At 31.7% G+C, this 18,190-nt stretch overlaps 1 protein-coding gene across 7 annotated transcripts in view; it reads left to right on the plus strand.

Moving 5' to 3' along the window:
* Positions 1-18,190, plus strand: part of Nost (Nostrin) — a 92,408-nt gene that overhangs the window by 71,340 nt on the left and 2,878 nt on the right. For all 7 annotated transcript variants that reach the window (XM_085949445.1, XM_085949448.1, XM_085949451.1 and 4 more), the window contains exons 6-11: positions 2,397-2,515; positions 3,004-3,129; positions 9,232-9,355; positions 10,222-10,392; positions 12,468-12,620; positions 17,567-17,719. In XM_085949445.1, coding sequence (XP_085805571.1) covers positions 2,397-2,515; positions 3,004-3,129; positions 9,232-9,355; positions 10,222-10,392; positions 12,468-12,620; positions 17,567-17,719 — 846 coding nt within the window. The remainder of the gene's footprint in view (positions 1-2,396; positions 2,516-3,003; positions 3,130-9,231; positions 9,356-10,221; positions 10,393-12,467; positions 12,621-17,566; positions 17,720-18,190) is intronic.

Below are 18,190 nucleotides of genomic sequence, written 5' to 3' on the forward strand. Positions count from 1 at the left end.
GCCAAGTGAGATAAACACACATCAGAAAATTGCACTAATAGTAAAAAAATGTCACCTGCGGTGCTATTTCACTTAAAGCAAAATTAAAAGCATATGGTTGTGCGATGAAATTTTTGATTATTGTTTGTCAATATTCGATAACTCCATAATTCAAGTGGGTGTATTAGAAATACTTTTAAAAAAATCGCTAAAAATACCCTAATTTTTACCTCGAACACTATTTGGAATACACAACTGTAGATAGTCATACTGCCTTTACCTTTAGCGATAGATAGGGGGGCCCACCAAAGATTCTAGCTTGGGGGCCCGTTTCAGGATGTGAGGGCCATGAGTGTGGATCGAGTAAATAACTATCAGATTACACAATGCTATAATTGAATCTGTAATGTTAAATAAATTGCAGTTAATTTTGTACATTTTTTTCTACTTCACTTGCATAATCTCTATATATATAAAAATCTCGTGTCACGATGTTTGTGGTCGAACTCCTCCGAAATGGCTCGACCGATTTTTATGAATTTTTTTATGTATATTTCTTAGGTATGAGAATAGGTCAACAAGTATATTTCATACTGCTAAGTGATTAGGGTATCTCTATCCAGAAATTTTTATTTTTATTTTTTTGACAATTTTTTTTTTGTATTTTTTTTATTATTAATTGGCATAAAAAATACCTATAACCCCAAATTTTCACTCTCCTACCCCTACCTTCCCATTTTTTAATCGCGATTTTATTATTTTTGTATGAACAAATTTAACCGTCGTTCGTATTTCAAACAGAACGAAATTATTTATGTTGTTGAATGACAGATGGCGCTACGTCCGAGAAGAATTCAAGAGAAGCGTCGCGTCATTTTGACATTTCATTCGGCATACCACAACGCAGTGCGTGCAAAATTTTGTACGATTTATTTTATTTATCTATTTTTATGTGCGTGTATTACAGTGCACAATGCCAGCAAGACGCAAGGGGGGTCATTTGGGCCGTAGAACGAATAAAGCAACAAAGTAGAGCAGAAAGAACAGACGAACAAATCCTACAAGATAACAAAAACGTGCGTGTAAGCATGTCGCAATTGCGTGCATCTCAATCACAAGAGGCACGAGCTGAACGAAATCAACAACGACAATTGAAACGAAGCCAAGCGCGCCGGTTCGTAGTTAACACACGCAGAGCAAATGACCGACAATGCCAACAAGTACATCGAACATTTACATCCGCTTCGTTCCTTCGTCTCGCATTCGAGTACGAGCCAGATATTTATTATTCTGCTCATCTGAAAGTGCTGATTGGTGCTATGGACAAAGAATGTCCCCATTGTCATGCGCTCAAATTCAAACATGAGTCAGCCGGGATGTGTTGCGCATCAGGAAAAGTGCAACTACCAGAAATTGAGATACCACCAGAAACATTGAACGGCTTGCTCATCGGCACGGTTCCAGATTCAAACCTGTTCCTGAAGTCCATTCGCACATTCAATTCATGCTTTCAAATGACTTCGTCCGGAGTAACAGAAATAGTTCAGAATACTGCGGCAAATGGTCAACAATTCCTTTCTACGTTCAAAATCAAAGGCCAAGTATACCACAAAGTAGGCTCATTGCTGCCAATGCCAAACGAACCACATACATTTTTACAAATCTACTTCATGGGCGCGGCGGTGAGGACATCAATCATGTGGATGCACGTTGCGGCTATAATAGTCTCAATTCGCCTAATGCCAGGCGCATCGTCAACGAACTGGACGCCCTGTTGAATGAGCACAATGAATTATTGAAATTCTTCAAAGCACACATGCACGAATTGCAAAGTGTCAATGACGCTATTGTCATCAATCCTGATAAAACACCAGCTGGAGAGCACGTACATCGATTCAATACGACTGTTGTTGACGACATTGCTGGAATCATGGTTGGCGACCGCACATCGACGCGAGAAATCGTGATTCGAAGTAGAAACAATAATCTGGAGTTCATCGCTGACACACACCGTTCATAGGACGCTCTCTAATATCCGCTAATTTTCTGGAAGGGACAAGACGGATATTGCATAAACATTAAACAACGAGATCCTGTCACAGGTAATTCATTCTGAACATCATTACTCATTTTGAATTGAGAAAATGAATGGTTGATGTTTTTTTGTTTTTATCGGCGGTCATCGTCTACAGCGCTCTATTCCTCTTTCTGTCATAGATTCCATCCCCACTCACTTACGATACATTCGTTATTTTTTATTTAACAACCAAAATATTCACTAGAAATAATTTATATGGCAGAACAACGTTTGCCGGGTCAGCTAGTATATTATAATAATATGACGCAACACCTGCATACGAGAAGACTTGTCTTCAGTATATTATTTATTCTTAGTGTGATTGTTAATTCTTTTGCAGGTTGAACATGACGTTGGTCGAACTGCAAGACGACTGTCGGAACTCCGAGAACTTGAGGCCAGGACGAAGAAAGCGTCATTCGCTACTGCCAGGTCCAATGAACGATTACAGGATACAAGGTATTTTCATTTAATTAATGTATTATAAACTGTGAAAGGAGGGGTTATTATTCTAAACACGGCGGTCGTTTTGAATTTGAATTTGAATCCATTATTAAAAAGCTTATTTTATTGTATATATCGAATTGGTCTTCGGTATTGTGACCATACTGAAAGTTATAAATATTTGTTTTTGAAAAATCTATGTTTTTTATATCGAATAAAAAAAAATATAGAAAATTTGAAAAAAGTAATTACATTATAGTGAAATGATAAAAATTATTATAAATTATTATAAATAAATAAATACTGGGTGTTCAAAGAAGGCATATTATTTTGTAAAGTTTTTTTAATTGGAAAGTAAACCTTGGATTAAAAAAATTAAAAAATTAATATTAAATTGCATACTTCGTATTTTGTCACTTGATACCTCTAGTAGCATTACGCTTACCCTTAGCACCATTGCAGTGAAGTAATTTATTTATTATTTATTTTGTTTGTATTTTAAGTGTCACCAAAGGTAATACTCCCACCCAAGAAGCAGAGTTGAGAAGAAAAAAAGCGAAATCTGAAGAAGCTGCTTCCAAAGCTGATGTTGATTACTATATGTCATGCGTACGAGCTGAAAGAGCAAGGTATGTAAAATATTTACATTTATTTACATAATCTATTCCCTAAACATGTATTATCCTGCAAATTGCAAGTCATCAAAAAAGTTCGGTAGCTTCCGAATTTTTACGCGACAGTTAGGATTTGTTTGATATATGCGCCTGCGCAGTAGAACGATAGTGGCAAACCTGCCGGAAAAAAATGAACTATACCGCGCAGAGACTCATTTTTAGGTTAATCGATTTTTACGACTGTCAAATAGTAGCACAAAATGACAACATCGCGTCTCGCTTACTCTTGATGAATGAGATTGGCGAGACAGTCAGCACTTTTACGTGTAAACAGTTATTATCGCGATAGTTTAAAATACACACTATTGCTGCAAGTAAATCCATGCACGTATACAGGCGCTATATAGCTACTTTTCTTGTCATAATAAAAGCAAACGTGACATAATATTATGTGAGTTTTATTAAATATATACTTACCTAGTTTAAATTGTTCAACTGAATAACGTTGTTATTTTGAAATTAAACATTGATTGAAATATTTCTGTATTATAGCGTGATAAATCTAATACTTATTGTACTACCCGAAAACTCATAAAAACTCCTTACTTCTCACTCAATGTCATCAAAGAGCAGCCTATTTGCTTGTAACTTGTAATAAGCACAATTAAATCGTTTTTATTTTTATTTTCAATGACTTAAGGGGGGGTGTAATACGCACTTACTGGAGATATCTTGTAACAGAGTTACAAAGCATCAAAGTTCTTTAATTTATATAAAAAAATACCTGTTTTAATAAATCAATTTAATTAATATCTAAAAACAATACGACAAAGGAGATATATATTTTTTAAATTGAATGGTAATCTCACAATAATTCATATAAAAAACGTTATAAAATAAGCGTTCGTTGGACCGCCATTAGTTTGTTATTACTTAGTTTTTTTATAGTTACGTACGTATCATTTTTTTCAATTAGGTAGGTACCTACACATAGTATTAATTTTATAAGTTTTATAAGTATAAGTTTTTTCGAGTGAAATATATTAATTAATGAAATTAGCAAGAAAACTTGCAAGTTTTAAAAATCTAACCAGTGTCTAACTGTCGATCCTTGGAAGGTAACAAATATATTGTATATTGCGTATGGTCGTGGGGTAAAAAATTTAAGACACCTATTTTGTTAAGCACTATATTTTATTAAATTTTAGAATGTCTGCTACTATTTAAAAAAATTCCTGGAATCTAAAGACCGTTTAATTTAGATGTTTAAAATAATTATGTTTGTACATTTTAACTTCAATTTCGTTCTGGATCGAATCTTGGTTGTAATGATTTTATTCTTAGAGTACATAGAATTTTTTGACATCTAATAGTTACCTATTATAAAAATGTCGGTCAAACGAATGAAAAAAAATGGTACGGAAATAAGTATTACCACTTTGTGAGAAAATAAATTATATAAATAAATTGTCTCATCAATTAAATTTCTACCTGTATCATTAAACAAAAGAGCTATATAAATAGTTAATGATAATATAGCGAGTTTTAAAAACATATTATGATTAATGGCGTGATTTTTTCAATATTTCGATGCAAACTTTTACTATTTTGTTTGATATTATTTTGATAGCTAATTAAATTAAAAACGAAAAAAATATATAATAATATATTTACATCAATGTAAGATCGAAGTGTTTTTCAAACAATTTACATTTTATTAATAATTGGAAGAATTTCATTTTCGAAATGATAATATCGGTTGTAATACTAAATTATCTAGACTACACATAAATGACTTTAAAATTAAGTATAAAACTCACAGAATGAGACAGCATGATCTCTCCCCCTCACTCTGGGAATATTAAAAAATGAAACCTACTTATTCAAGAATAATACATACGCATTCATAATTTGTTTCATTCATTATACATTTTCTATGGGAATACGTGTCTTGAAGCCATGTTATTTTTTGCGATTCACTAACGTTTCCACTTAAGCCTAAATCTCAGTACCTATAATAACTTGCACGAAATAAAATCCAGCTCTGGAGAAGATTGAGATTTTACGTGTCGAAAATTAGTGTCCACTCAATTACAAAATAATTTAATGAAAATATTAAATTATAAAGTAAACAATTTATTGTTATAATATTACTATTATTCGGATGAAAACAGGTATGATGTTATTTTAAAGACGTTGATACAATACTCATGTCTTCATTATTATGATTTCATCAAACAAACAAAAAGCTGATGATTATTATGATTGTTTTTATAGACAATGCAGAATAGAGAAGAAGTCTGTATTGGCAATGTTATTTGTTTTTATAATACCCAGTATTGCAAAAACACATTCGATTGTTTGATATACGGCCAAGGTCACAATGATGTATCCATTAAATTGTTACAAACGAATTGTTAATTTTAATAATTTTCACTCGTTGTAGTCGGATTAGAGTTAAGGCTATGCCTCAGTTGAGGCATGGTCTAAAAATATCGTGGCTAGGCGATGCGCGGATTGTGCGAATGACGCGTGCCGAATGAAATATAATTTGTCATATAAATCCAACATGCGTCCATTTAATGTTCTGTTTATTGTTCTAATAGTAACAATAATAATATATTCATTGACATGTTTTCTTTTTCAAGTAAATGGGTAACGTTTTTAGTCATTTTTACACGATTTAAGAATTAATACCCCCGTCGCCATCACAAAACAAATTGACGTGTTCACAGCGATTGCCAGCGAGTCCAAAATTTCGTCGCACCTATAGTTAAAAATTATTTGCCGTTTCACTGAAGTACCATCTTTATCGGCAACACCGACGAATAGTTCGAATAGATTACCTACTAAATCTCAGAAAATGCGATATAAATAAAGCTATTCAGCTTTCTAGATTTGAGAATGTACCATTCTATAATATTGAACATACATAATTTGATAAAAACCTCAGATAGGCCTTGACAGAGTGAAGGTTTGCATGAACAGATTTTCGTTTTTACGATGACTTGCTCAACCTATTAGGTCCGTATTCTGACTCAAACACAAATTGCAAAACTCTAACCTGTAACCACTTGTATGTTCAATATATCTATAGATTGTCACATTCTTAAATTTTGTGAATTATTCGTTGCATAAAAGAAATAGTTTCTGAAATTATTTACAAGTACAAGTACGTTATGACTAAAAATTTGGAGTGATCCAGGCGTCGGGTAGTAATTAGGGCACTTAACTGATCACTTCATTCAAAACATAAAAACCGATATTCAAAATTAGCGCGTTTGATAAACATTTTATAAAACTACTACTAGTTGATTTCGTCTTAATTAGATAGGATATCCGTAATTTAATTAAAGATATTGGCATATATATATTTATATATATATATTATATTTATTTCAAAAGTGATTTTTCTTGTAGATAAGTAGGTATATTATAATAATAGAATAATATTTTATTTTGTATCATCGTGTTGACGATGTAAAGATTGAAGTGGTTAAAATCTGTCCTGATTAATATTAAACAATGTAGAATAAGTACCTACTACCTTACATAATGTATTTTATTTAATATAATACAGTGTGTCTTTCCACCAAGAATTGACAGTAAAGTTAACACCGTTAAACAAATTTGAAATGTAAATAAACTACATTTTTTTCATTAAAGTTATTTTTCGAGTATTTCGAATTGATTGTTATGTTTCATTATAATATTATTAATATATTGACCTTTCAAAGGAAAAAGGATTTAACTGGCACAAATTCAATTGTACACGAGGCACGAAAACGTTTTTATTACGATTTTCGATAAAAGTTAAAAAAAATATATACAATAGACATACACATTAAGTGCATGATGATAATTAATGCTGACAATCTGTTATTATTTTTTGAGGTAATTAAAGAAAAACCATTAAAACGTTAAGGCTTTATTCCAAGTTCATTTCTTTCTTTAAAAAAAAAAAACTTAATTTAAATAATTATTAGGCCAGCATTCGAAATGAAAAATCTTACGAACCGAACGCTCAATAATTTTCAGAAATTATTCACACATTTATCTAAATTTATGTAAGTCTACGAGGCGGAGCTATAATTTCGGAGATTTCACAAACCGAGCTATGTTCCGGTGTGCTCCGGTTCATTTCGAGCACTGAATTCAGCATTTGCAGCTTACACCATTTGGGCATAGCGTGTAATTAGTCGTGTTCAGTGTTGTTATCCTATAAAAAAACTGAGAGTAACTTCTTTTTCCTTTATTCATTCGAATATATACGAGTGTGTATATTGAAAGATACGTCACACCAATATTCCCAGATAATTATTGGGTAAGGTGCTTGAAGTTTACGCTAATTGTATATTATAAAATAAAATAAAATAATATAATTCTGAAGTAATTCCGCAAGGTGTCTTCCTAACCTACTTGAGGTTTTTATTACTTTATAATAATTAAAAATGAAATACTTGCGTAAGTCAGAAGATTATGGTAGCTATAATAATTGATATTGAAACAAACTTCAACAATTAAAAAAATACTCGTGGTGATGGGTAGAGGTATATTATTATTTTGTTAATTATTTTAACTCGACCTCATTGGGCAAGTAATGCCTTAAAACATGCGTTTATTTTTAACAATTTCGTCACGTCTAAAACTCTTACAATTTGAGAAATTAAGAAAAATGTAATTATTAAGATTATTAGCGTCGATTTTTGTTGTGCCTAGTTTTGAAATAGTGTGCCTACTACTAATTATTATTGCATCGAAAAGAGTTATCTTATATTAATTTATAATATATAAATAATTGAATATCTTACATGTTCTGTAATATATTTCAGTGGCTCCCAACTTATTTATTGTTGCGATAGATTATTTGTCTAAAAATGGTCGAGAACAATTTACCAAATTCGCGTACCTAATATACCCTATTATGTAAGTACAAGATTGACCTACACTTTTCATAAGTCAAAATTTTAATTGTTGCTTTAATATAGTTTTTATTCTTGTGAATCTGACAGTCACTGAAAGTAATTTTAAAATATGCTAATAATTTGAAATCTCATTCTTTAGATTTTATTCTTCTTTAATCCCTGTTTAATGAATATTCCCGTTGATATTTATTATGAAGAAATAGAAAGTGTTTGTTTTTTAATTTCGACTTATTGAGTATAATAATATGTTCACTAAATATATAGGTACCAGTAATACATGTTAACGTGTTTTAATTAAGGGGGGACATGCTCAGCGTAGGTCAAAATGGAGCTTTTGTTCTATTTTCAAAGCATGATCCTTGACATACCTTAAACGTTGTAGATAATCTATTTATATAATTTGAAGCCTTATTTTTCTTTACATTTATTTTAAACATTTGATGACTACATAAAGTATTTTTATTACATAAAATAGTATTCTTTTAAGCCTTTCGCTCTAATGTTTTAGAATATAGTTATATTTCAGCACATACATGTGCAGTGGTGTTAAGATTTTTTACATTTATTAATTTTTAAACGCATTTATAAAACCATTAGTATAATTTATAGCGACATTATTATAGTGAAATATGTACGATAAAAAATTATATTGATAATCTCTGTGATCCCAAATTTGACAAAAATTAGGCATTTTACTATTCAAAAAATGGGCAAGATTAACACATTTGAAGATAATTCTAAAGATACTTATTATAAGCTATGTCTTTGACCATTCAAGTGTGATAAACATCCTACGAATAAAGATTGCTTTATAATAATTATTGACCTAAGAATAAGGTAGTGGTTTTTTGAAATACGCCATTTCTTTTGGCATTCCCCAGTGGTTAAGCTACAACATACGGCCGTAGCCATAAATTGACAAACTATAATTAAAGTAGGGAGTAAAATGATGTTAACGTGTGTGTTTGAACATGTACCGTTTAAAAAAAAAGACTTTCTCAGTAGTTTGGATGCCTCAGCACTTACAAAGATGACAGGCTTAATCCCCACTTATGCAGGTTCGTCGCGTATGTCCACGCTATAAATGTGGATAATTATGTAGGTACCGTGGAAACTCTTTTTATCATTAGGTCTGGCAATTCGTCACAACGTTGGAATCGTAATATTGACATAGAATAAATTATTGTTTCAGGGTTGAATGGGAGACTGCCGTCGCAAAGGGTCTGGAAGCACTGGTGGAACTAGAAGAAGAAAGACTAACCAGCATGAGAAAGTCTCTCAGATCGTATGTCAACCTTACAACTCTCCTCGGACCGGTAAGGACTTTTACTATTATATATCGGGTTCATTTGTTTATTACTATATTATTAAAACAACACCACCTTATCGCATACCTGTAATGTTATCAAGTCACTTAGGTATATTTAGAATTACGATCATAATCGATCGAGATATATTATTTTTTAAAAAGAAGCCTTTCTTTCCTTCCCTTTGAAGAAATTCGATGTAATTAATTTTTGATATCTTAACATTTTGCGAGATGTTTTTTTTAATGTACTAGGGCTAAAGTCCATTGGAAACCGCGCGCGTTGGACTCTTTCTATTGCACGCGCATCCTTACGGAAGTTTTGAATTCTCAAAAATTTCGTTAAATATTCCTATGTAGTATATTAGAAATAGGGAGCATCGGTTGTTTATTCTCACAAGGTGCAGAACCAACCTGCCACTGGTAATGCCAATTGGGAGGGCGATGACTATGTTCAACCAAATTGCTTCGGGTGTTGATATATTCCACTTGCGTGAGAGTGAGTTTAGGTGGGCGCTATTTTATAAATAATCAAAATAGGGTTTCCTTAGCAAACTCGGTGTACTTCTTTAAAGTATAGATGTATAATTGTATTTTCACTGCGTTTGTATGTTTATATCATGTTCTCTTTTTATATTTTCATTCTTATCCCTTTTATTACTTTTCTTTTTCTTTCTTCTTTATAATAATGTTTCATGTCATGTTAGGAACGTCTTAAACTTATAATTTGTAATGTACACAATATGTTAAAAAATAAATAAATTGAAAAATAAAAATACCACCAATTATTGCCATTAATGTATGCGCTAATTACATAATACAAAGTTTATTTTGAATGGTGATAGAAAATTAACACAGTATTTTGGATTCATATAGGGTGCATCATCCGAAGAATCCCTCGTTCTGGAGTCCTCATTGGAGTCAGCTCTTAGTGGTGAGCGAAGAGTTGCAAGGCGCCTACTGAAAGCACCACCAGCTGCGATGAGATTACCAGACTTCTATTCCCAACACACCACCCTGGCTATGAACAAAGAACGAAGAAGACAGGTACGTTTTATTATAAAAGAATGATTTTTTTATATTATTATAAAAATAAAAAAACTTTAATACAATAGGTATAGTGATGGGTGTAAATTCGTGTGAGCGAAATGTATATACATAATTATGTGACTAAGCGATTAAGTGCAGCGTGAATGAGAGGGATGTAACGTGGGTGTTCTATTTTTACTATCGTGCAACAAAGATGCAAACTCTTGTGTATGCAAATTTGGCAGACGCAGAAAGGGTATGTGTGTGTGGAGTGCTGCCGTGCGCTACGTTACAGACAGACAAAAAAATATATGATGTAATTATTCAAATACATTTTTTTCTGTATATAGATCGTATACGTATGTCGTATAAAATAAGAAGTTTCATTTCAAATTTTTAAGCTGTATGGAATCTACATATTATGTAAACATACCAATTAGAAAAAATACGAATCTGTATCCATCGGATTCCGGCTGATGTGATTTACCAATTTAGCCACCTGCGTCCTACATAACCCGTGTCCTAAATAATTACGACGAAATTAGCTAGTTGTCAAGCAACTGATGCGCTTTATGAATTTCGATAAATTTATCGACTGGATTTTATGGTTTGAATCAAAGTACCAATAATAAGTATATACTACTAGCCAGTTCAGAATTATTTAAAAAAAATAGTCTTAAATCATTTGGACTTCTAATATGTAGCTTATCAATATGGAATCATTTGAAAAAGCTTTTTAATTCTTGGCATATTATTTTAAAGAGAAATGCACATATTTGTGTTTTGTGACTGACATAGAATAGAAAATATTCTACGACACGTACCTAGTACAATAATCATTACAATGTTAATAAATTTTATTCCCATCACATATATATACGGTACAATGTAGTAAGTAATAATAGTACAACATAATATTATGTACGTCTCGTAAATGCATGTCGGCATTTCCAATAACGGTACTCGGCGGTAGTCGATTTGACTTTTTGACACTTTTTTACTCGGGTCACATTTTGTCACTTACTGTATCCGTCATTATTAACTGACACAATGTTGGTAACTTTGCGCTGACCCAATTACCTATTATAATTATCAGAGTTCAAATCTCAATTGGCATTGCTGAGAAAATCTTATAATTCATATTAAGATTGTGACAGATATATTGTTTTCTTCGAAGTGTTATAACGGCAGTGTCACATTGTACATAAACTTGATGATACTTGATTGACAGTGACAGTTATCCTTAAAGCCTCGTTTCGTCAAAATGGTTTAAAGTCTTAAACAATCTAAGGATTTTAATTTTGTAAATATTTTCTGCACAGTTATATGCTACTGTAAGTTGGTAGCGGCTTATCATAGAGTCAAAATTTCACAAGAGCGTATCTAAAACTATTATAAATAATACATGAAATTTACGAAAACTTGTTGACGCAATTTAATTAAATATAATAAAACTAACTTGCTGTATATCTTATTTGTAAAATGAGGCATTAGGACTTACGATAAAATAAATGTTTTTTTTCTCATTGTCATTGCATTATGAAAACATGGATTTAATCATATCTAAATTCGGTTATGTTTGGGCATAACCTGTTAACTACAAAATGTTGAATGTATAGGAGATCAATTTTAAACTTTGAATAAAATTGCTTAATAAATCTCGGTTCAATTTTATTGTCTCATTGAGAAATACATTTAAAAATAAATCAATGAATAAGAATATGACAATAATTCAATAATTAGATGTTCAATTATTCCACTAATTAGGAAAATAATGTCACTTATCAGTGACCAAATTTTGATAAGTTGGTCATGTTTTAATCAAACTAACTGCTGTGTTTGTTTATATCATATTATCATCATATTACCATAACGGTTTTGGTATTTTCAAATGAAATACAAATATCAGGTGATTACCAAATGGAAGATAGTACTATAGTGACCCAATTTTTACTCTTAACGATTTTTTTTCCCAAAAAGCAGTTATCAGGTTATCCCCAAACAGTACCGAATTATATTGGTAAGACTGTTATACAAAAAAACCTCTGGTCGTATTTATCAGGAATTAAGACGGAATTGTTTATTGATTTCAGGCGTTGGTGAGAATATTGGATTTGATAAAGAACGACATGGAAAGGGAGAGGAAGTCAAAACAGGCATTGGAAAAACTATCAGCCGCCATAACCACGACGCCTAATTTTGGCGGAAACGATTCGCAACAAAATGTATCGGAGAAAATTTATCACGTAAGTTTCCTAGAGATATAATTATTTTATTTAATAAATTAGTGAGGATTCGTTCTCATGGACGCATTTGGTGGGTCAAAATCCTTGACCATCATTGTCGACACGTGCAAAATTACCGACGATAAGTTTTATTATCTCGAAAAGTATATCCATGTTTTTCTTACATTTTTTTCTGGACACCGTATGACATCCGTGTTGAAGTATCGGGACGCCTCCAAAACAGAATGTATTATCACCGCATTAGCGCCTGTGTACCGAATTTCAAGTGTCTGGGTTTACGAAACATATGAGAAAAGGGTTTTTGAGTTGTGTGAGAAAAACATTGCAGATTTTAGGTTACATTTTTATATTATATGGTGTGATATCAAATAATTCGTATACCGCATGAGTTTAATGTTACTCTTTTAAGAATTAATGAAATAACGCCGAGGTAAACTCACTTTCACACTAGTGGAATGTGTAAGTGTTCATTATTATATAATATTATTTGTCAACTATATAAATTAACAATAGAATATTCTAGCTCACGATCGGCTCGTACAGCAATAATATTAATTACCCGTTTACACTGGATATTGGTTAGGTGGTTGGTCATTCAATCAATCCACATCGCGTACCTTTAGAATTTTAAGGGATTTACTGGGATGAGATATAAATGATCAACGACATCAGATTTCCTTAATATTGTATTATAATATTCATAGACAGGGTAGGGTTATCTCAACGGTAGGGCTGTAATTTACCTACCAAATATATGTATAATATTATTGAATTACGATTTTAACATAAGCGGTAATAATTACTAACTACTATTTTGTATTTTTTTTTACAATAGTGTTAAATTATGTAAGATAAAAGAAAATCAATGAACCATCTGACTAAGTTAAATTTAATCAATTTTCTTTTTTTATATCTGAAGGCCAAATGCGTTTGTTATGAAAACCATTGAACTGTGTGGACTATGACAATTATGTCATGCTACTCGTAGTTTACATAAAAAATTTGCTATACTATTTTACAGTTTAATAATTGTGCTAAATGGGAATATTCAGTAGAAAGACATTAAACATTATATTGTGGTAGTGCAAGATGTTGTCGTTCCATTTTCTGAACCAATAATTGTGAAAATAAATTTTTAAAAAAAATTCTAGAGTTTTCATTAAATAAATAAATTTACGTAATCTTCATCAATCAAGAATAACGCTTAAAAAGGAAAGTGTGCCATCTTCCAATAGAGACATATTCAAATACCTAATTGAATTATGTGAAATAAGTGTTGCATATATGTGCAGTGTTTTATTTTAATTGAAAACTTTGACTGTCTCACCTGAAGACCACCGATTTACTGATTATTGATTAGATTTAAGTAGTTTATTTTACTTATTGTATTGATATATTATTTTTAAAATATAACAATATAAGTACCCATTTTTATTATCTGAAAAATCTAAATATTAGTAAAATAAAATTCAACCCATAGATAGTTATTTATGTCATGGTAGAGGACGAGAATTGTAATTACGGCCTCTTTATTAATAGGAATAAGACTAGAGTTAATGGTTGTCAAACGGTCTAACCTTCTACCAACAGCAAGTATACTCCAAAACCCAAAAACAATTTGTATGATCAACCATTAGTGGAAAAGTCAGATGTAAAGCAGGGATAAAGAGGGCAAACACAGATTGCAAAAAAATGCGATGACACGTCTTACCACTATATGGAACGATCAGGGTATTTCATTTGCCACGAATATGCTGCTTGTGGAAACGTTAGTGTTCTTCATATTTTTGTGTGGTGCCGATTCATGGACACTGAAGGCAAGGGAATGGAAGGCAATCGACGCCTTCGAAATGTGGTATTGGCGCCAAACGCTTCGTATTTCTTGGATAGAGCACAGGACGAACTAGTGTATCATTTAGAGACTGTCGACAATATGTCTGAGACGCATTCTGCAGTTTTTCGGATATATCTATTGTTCGGTGCGGATCGGATTACCTGGAGAGACTGGTGGTTTTGGGTAACCTCCATGGAAGGCAAGGCATAGGAAGAGCGTCGGCACGCTGGAGCGACCAAGTGATGGAGCTGACTGAGGGCAGCATTCACTCTACCTTGACAGAAGCAGAGGATTGAGGGGGTAGAAATTCACGATTCTCTACTATCAGGGAATGACCAAGAAGAAGAAATTGATGAATTTTTGATAATCATTGGATTTTCAAATATATTTTTTTTCGTATGCTTTAGGCGGGTTTTGTCAGTTATCGATCATTACATAATATTATATTAAATCCCAAATTAATATGTACGCATTTTTCGATAGATTTTGACTGTATTTGAAAATAGATACCTCATATTGTTAGTATCTAAAAATGTATAATCTTAATTATTATTACAAGTAAAAGTTGTAAGTCATTAGAACATAATAGTGATTTATTATATCGGATTAAAAATCGTCGCAACTGAATCAAATCGGATTAAACTGGATTTACTTATTTATATTTTAGGAATTTGGTATTTATGTAATATGTATTTTATCTTCATAATACTATTTATTTATAATTGAGTTGTGTTTTTACATATAAATATAAATATTATGAATCTTCGAAAATAACCACATGAATCATGGAGTATGTAGGTATAATTTGATGAGACGTCACTTTAGTTTTAGACATTTTAAACTTTTCTTGAATACGTCCTAATAACGTCACTTCAATTTAGGTAAACTGATTTAATTGTTGTTTTTGGGAATATTCTTACTCGGCATATTGCGGGCAGCAGATAACCTGATTTATTATTGTATAAGTTTAAAATCGTTTATATTGTAGGCTTCGAAAAAAATTAACTCAAATTAATTAATTACCATTCATACAATAAATTTTAGGAAAAAAAAACAATATCATATTATAACATAACTATTATTATAAAAAATGTTAATAGCTTCTATAGTTACGTATCAGTGAAGAAGACTTCTTCCTAAATGGTTATTCAGCGCTTCTATTAAAATACTATTATCAAAGACTCAACATTAAATATACTTGACTAGTAAATAAACTATTTAATTACAAGATTTTATTAATTATAAAATATAATAAATTATGCTAGAAAATAATTTGTATATACTTGTGTGTTCATTTCAATTAGGCAAAGATATTAATTTGTCCGACTGCATAGAAACTTTACGATTGTTTAACCTACCCTACGCTTCGCTTTCGCTGCTGAAGAGATGATGAGATTTTAATTGCCCCCTTTAAAATGCACGTTAATTACATCGATCGGCCGCCTGGTCATTACGCGCCGTGTGCGTCTCCCGCGTCCAAAGTATTAAAATCTATGTAAATACGCCGATGACGCCATAAAAGGAATTATGCTTTGAAATCGAACTATTGACAAAAATCTTTCTCCAACATCTACTGGCAGTGCCATTCACATTTCAAGTTATCTAAAATAAATTGTTGTTTATATTCTTTACAACATAACGGAATACTGAAGCGATAAAGTACAAGGATAACTGAATAAGCCACTCACATAATGTGCACTGTCTGCTTATTTCTTTTGATTGATGAATGATGATGGCTGAAATTATAGAATATTCCAAATTCCAACCGTATTATTCTGTCCCGTGTGAAAACGCGTCGATCTGGTCGTTTCAGTTGTGTTTGATCAGTCGTTTTCTTGGTAATTATTATACTCCATCGAAAAGTGCACACTCTCGCGACTTTATTTTTATTCGACGCCACTAGTGATTATTTTTCTCTCCAGGATACTCACATATCGACTGTAGAAAGGAAAATGACGTAATCCAAACAAATCAAATTTTATAGGAGGCACAAAATCGTTTTTTTATGGTTTTCGGTCAAAGTTGAAAATACAAAATAGACGTAACCGTGAAGTGTATGTTAATTAATAATTTGGTTTTTATATCCCTAATCTGATATTGAGTTAATTAAAGAAAAACCACCAAAAATGATGGTTAAGTCGTTTTTTCTACTTCACTTACTTGTTTTTTTTTTTTTTTTTTAATTTGCTAGCTAAATTTAGATAATAAATCGGCATTTGCAGCATACTTTTTTTGGACACAACATGTATTTAACCGTATGCGTATACAATGTTATTATCTAATAAACCTATTTTGAAAAAACTAAGGGTTACGTCCTTTCTCTTTTCTACAGTCGATAATATGAACTAACTTTAAATTATTCATATTTTAGTTGTCGTATTAGCCGAGTTTTATACAGTCACATCAAAATATACTACGCGATACAAATCTGCGCGATTATTTTTTGAGGAGATGTAGAGCGTAGAACTGAATAGGTGGCAGCTTTCACGTTACGCTGAAGTATATTTTTCTCGATGAGGAAAATGCTTTTTAACCACGCAAACGTCAGGGGATGTTCACCGCGTCTTTGTGTACGTGATCTAATGCACATATTTTATACACAGTGAAATAGCAAATACTGTCGCAGTTCACATATTATAACTAACTGGCGATTCATTGTGATTATTTTATTTATCTACCGTGATTGTTTGTTACCATGCCAACAGTCTAGTAAAATTAGCGAAATCCCAGGAAAAAAATCTGGGGGTTAGGGTGATGATGATACTATGATATTTTTACAGATCTAATAAAGCCTAATGGATAAATCATTTCAAAACTTTCTCTTCCAATACGTTATCAGCATCAATTATTTCTATCGATATTAAACGCTAGCAAATATCGCTATTTATCTTTTGATAATGAAAGAATATACGATTATTATAATAGAAACTCACAATATTTCGCAATCTGAATTGATTAAACAATTTATCTTAGAAAACACTACTAACTATATATTTGTATATGTTGTAATTGACTACTTTTTATCACGAGGCAGGCGCATTACTACTATATACACACTTATTTTATTTTAATTGGACACGTGTATTATTAAGTTTTTTTTTTTAAATTTCAGATGCGCTCCCTGCTAACTTACTTGGAGGGTGCGAGGGTCCAGGCATCTGGAGCCTTAGCAGTCCTAGCTGGAAAACCACGACCTCCTCACCCGCTTGCACCACACGTTAAAGTTTGTCGCGACAGAAGAGGCCTTGAAAGAACCACCCTTTTGGTAAAGACTAATGATTTGTGCAATAGTTATATTAATACACCTATAGCAGCGGTGGAGACCCTATGGCATGCGTGCCACACGTGGAAATCTACGGTAATTTTGATGGCGCGTGAAAGAATCTTAGATGAAATCAATTTTATAAAATAATTTTGCATTTTTTACAAGAGAATATTGGCTATTCTTCAACATATATGCAACATTGCGCTTAAGTCGTCATTGTAATAATATGAAAAAGAATTTGATTTAAATGGTTTGTCATCAGTAAATCGTCACCTTAATTAATACCTACGACAACACTTCTAGATAACTCTGATTTGATCATTGTTGGGAAAATGAAATTTAAACTTTACTTGATCAACATAAATCTAGGCTATAATTATTATCTAAAATAAAAACTGAAAATTGTGCTTGTCTAATTGGGAACAATTAAATAATGTTCAATTGTATGAAAAACTATTGTAGATATATTAT

Source organism: Rhyacophila brunnea, unplaced genomic scaffold, assembly GCF_057557595.1.
Source record: "Rhyacophila brunnea isolate RB1 unplaced genomic scaffold, BYU_Rbru_1.0 scaffold_22, whole genome shotgun sequence".
Classification (NCBI taxonomy): domain Eukaryota; kingdom Metazoa; phylum Arthropoda; class Insecta; order Trichoptera; family Rhyacophilidae; genus Rhyacophila; species Rhyacophila brunnea.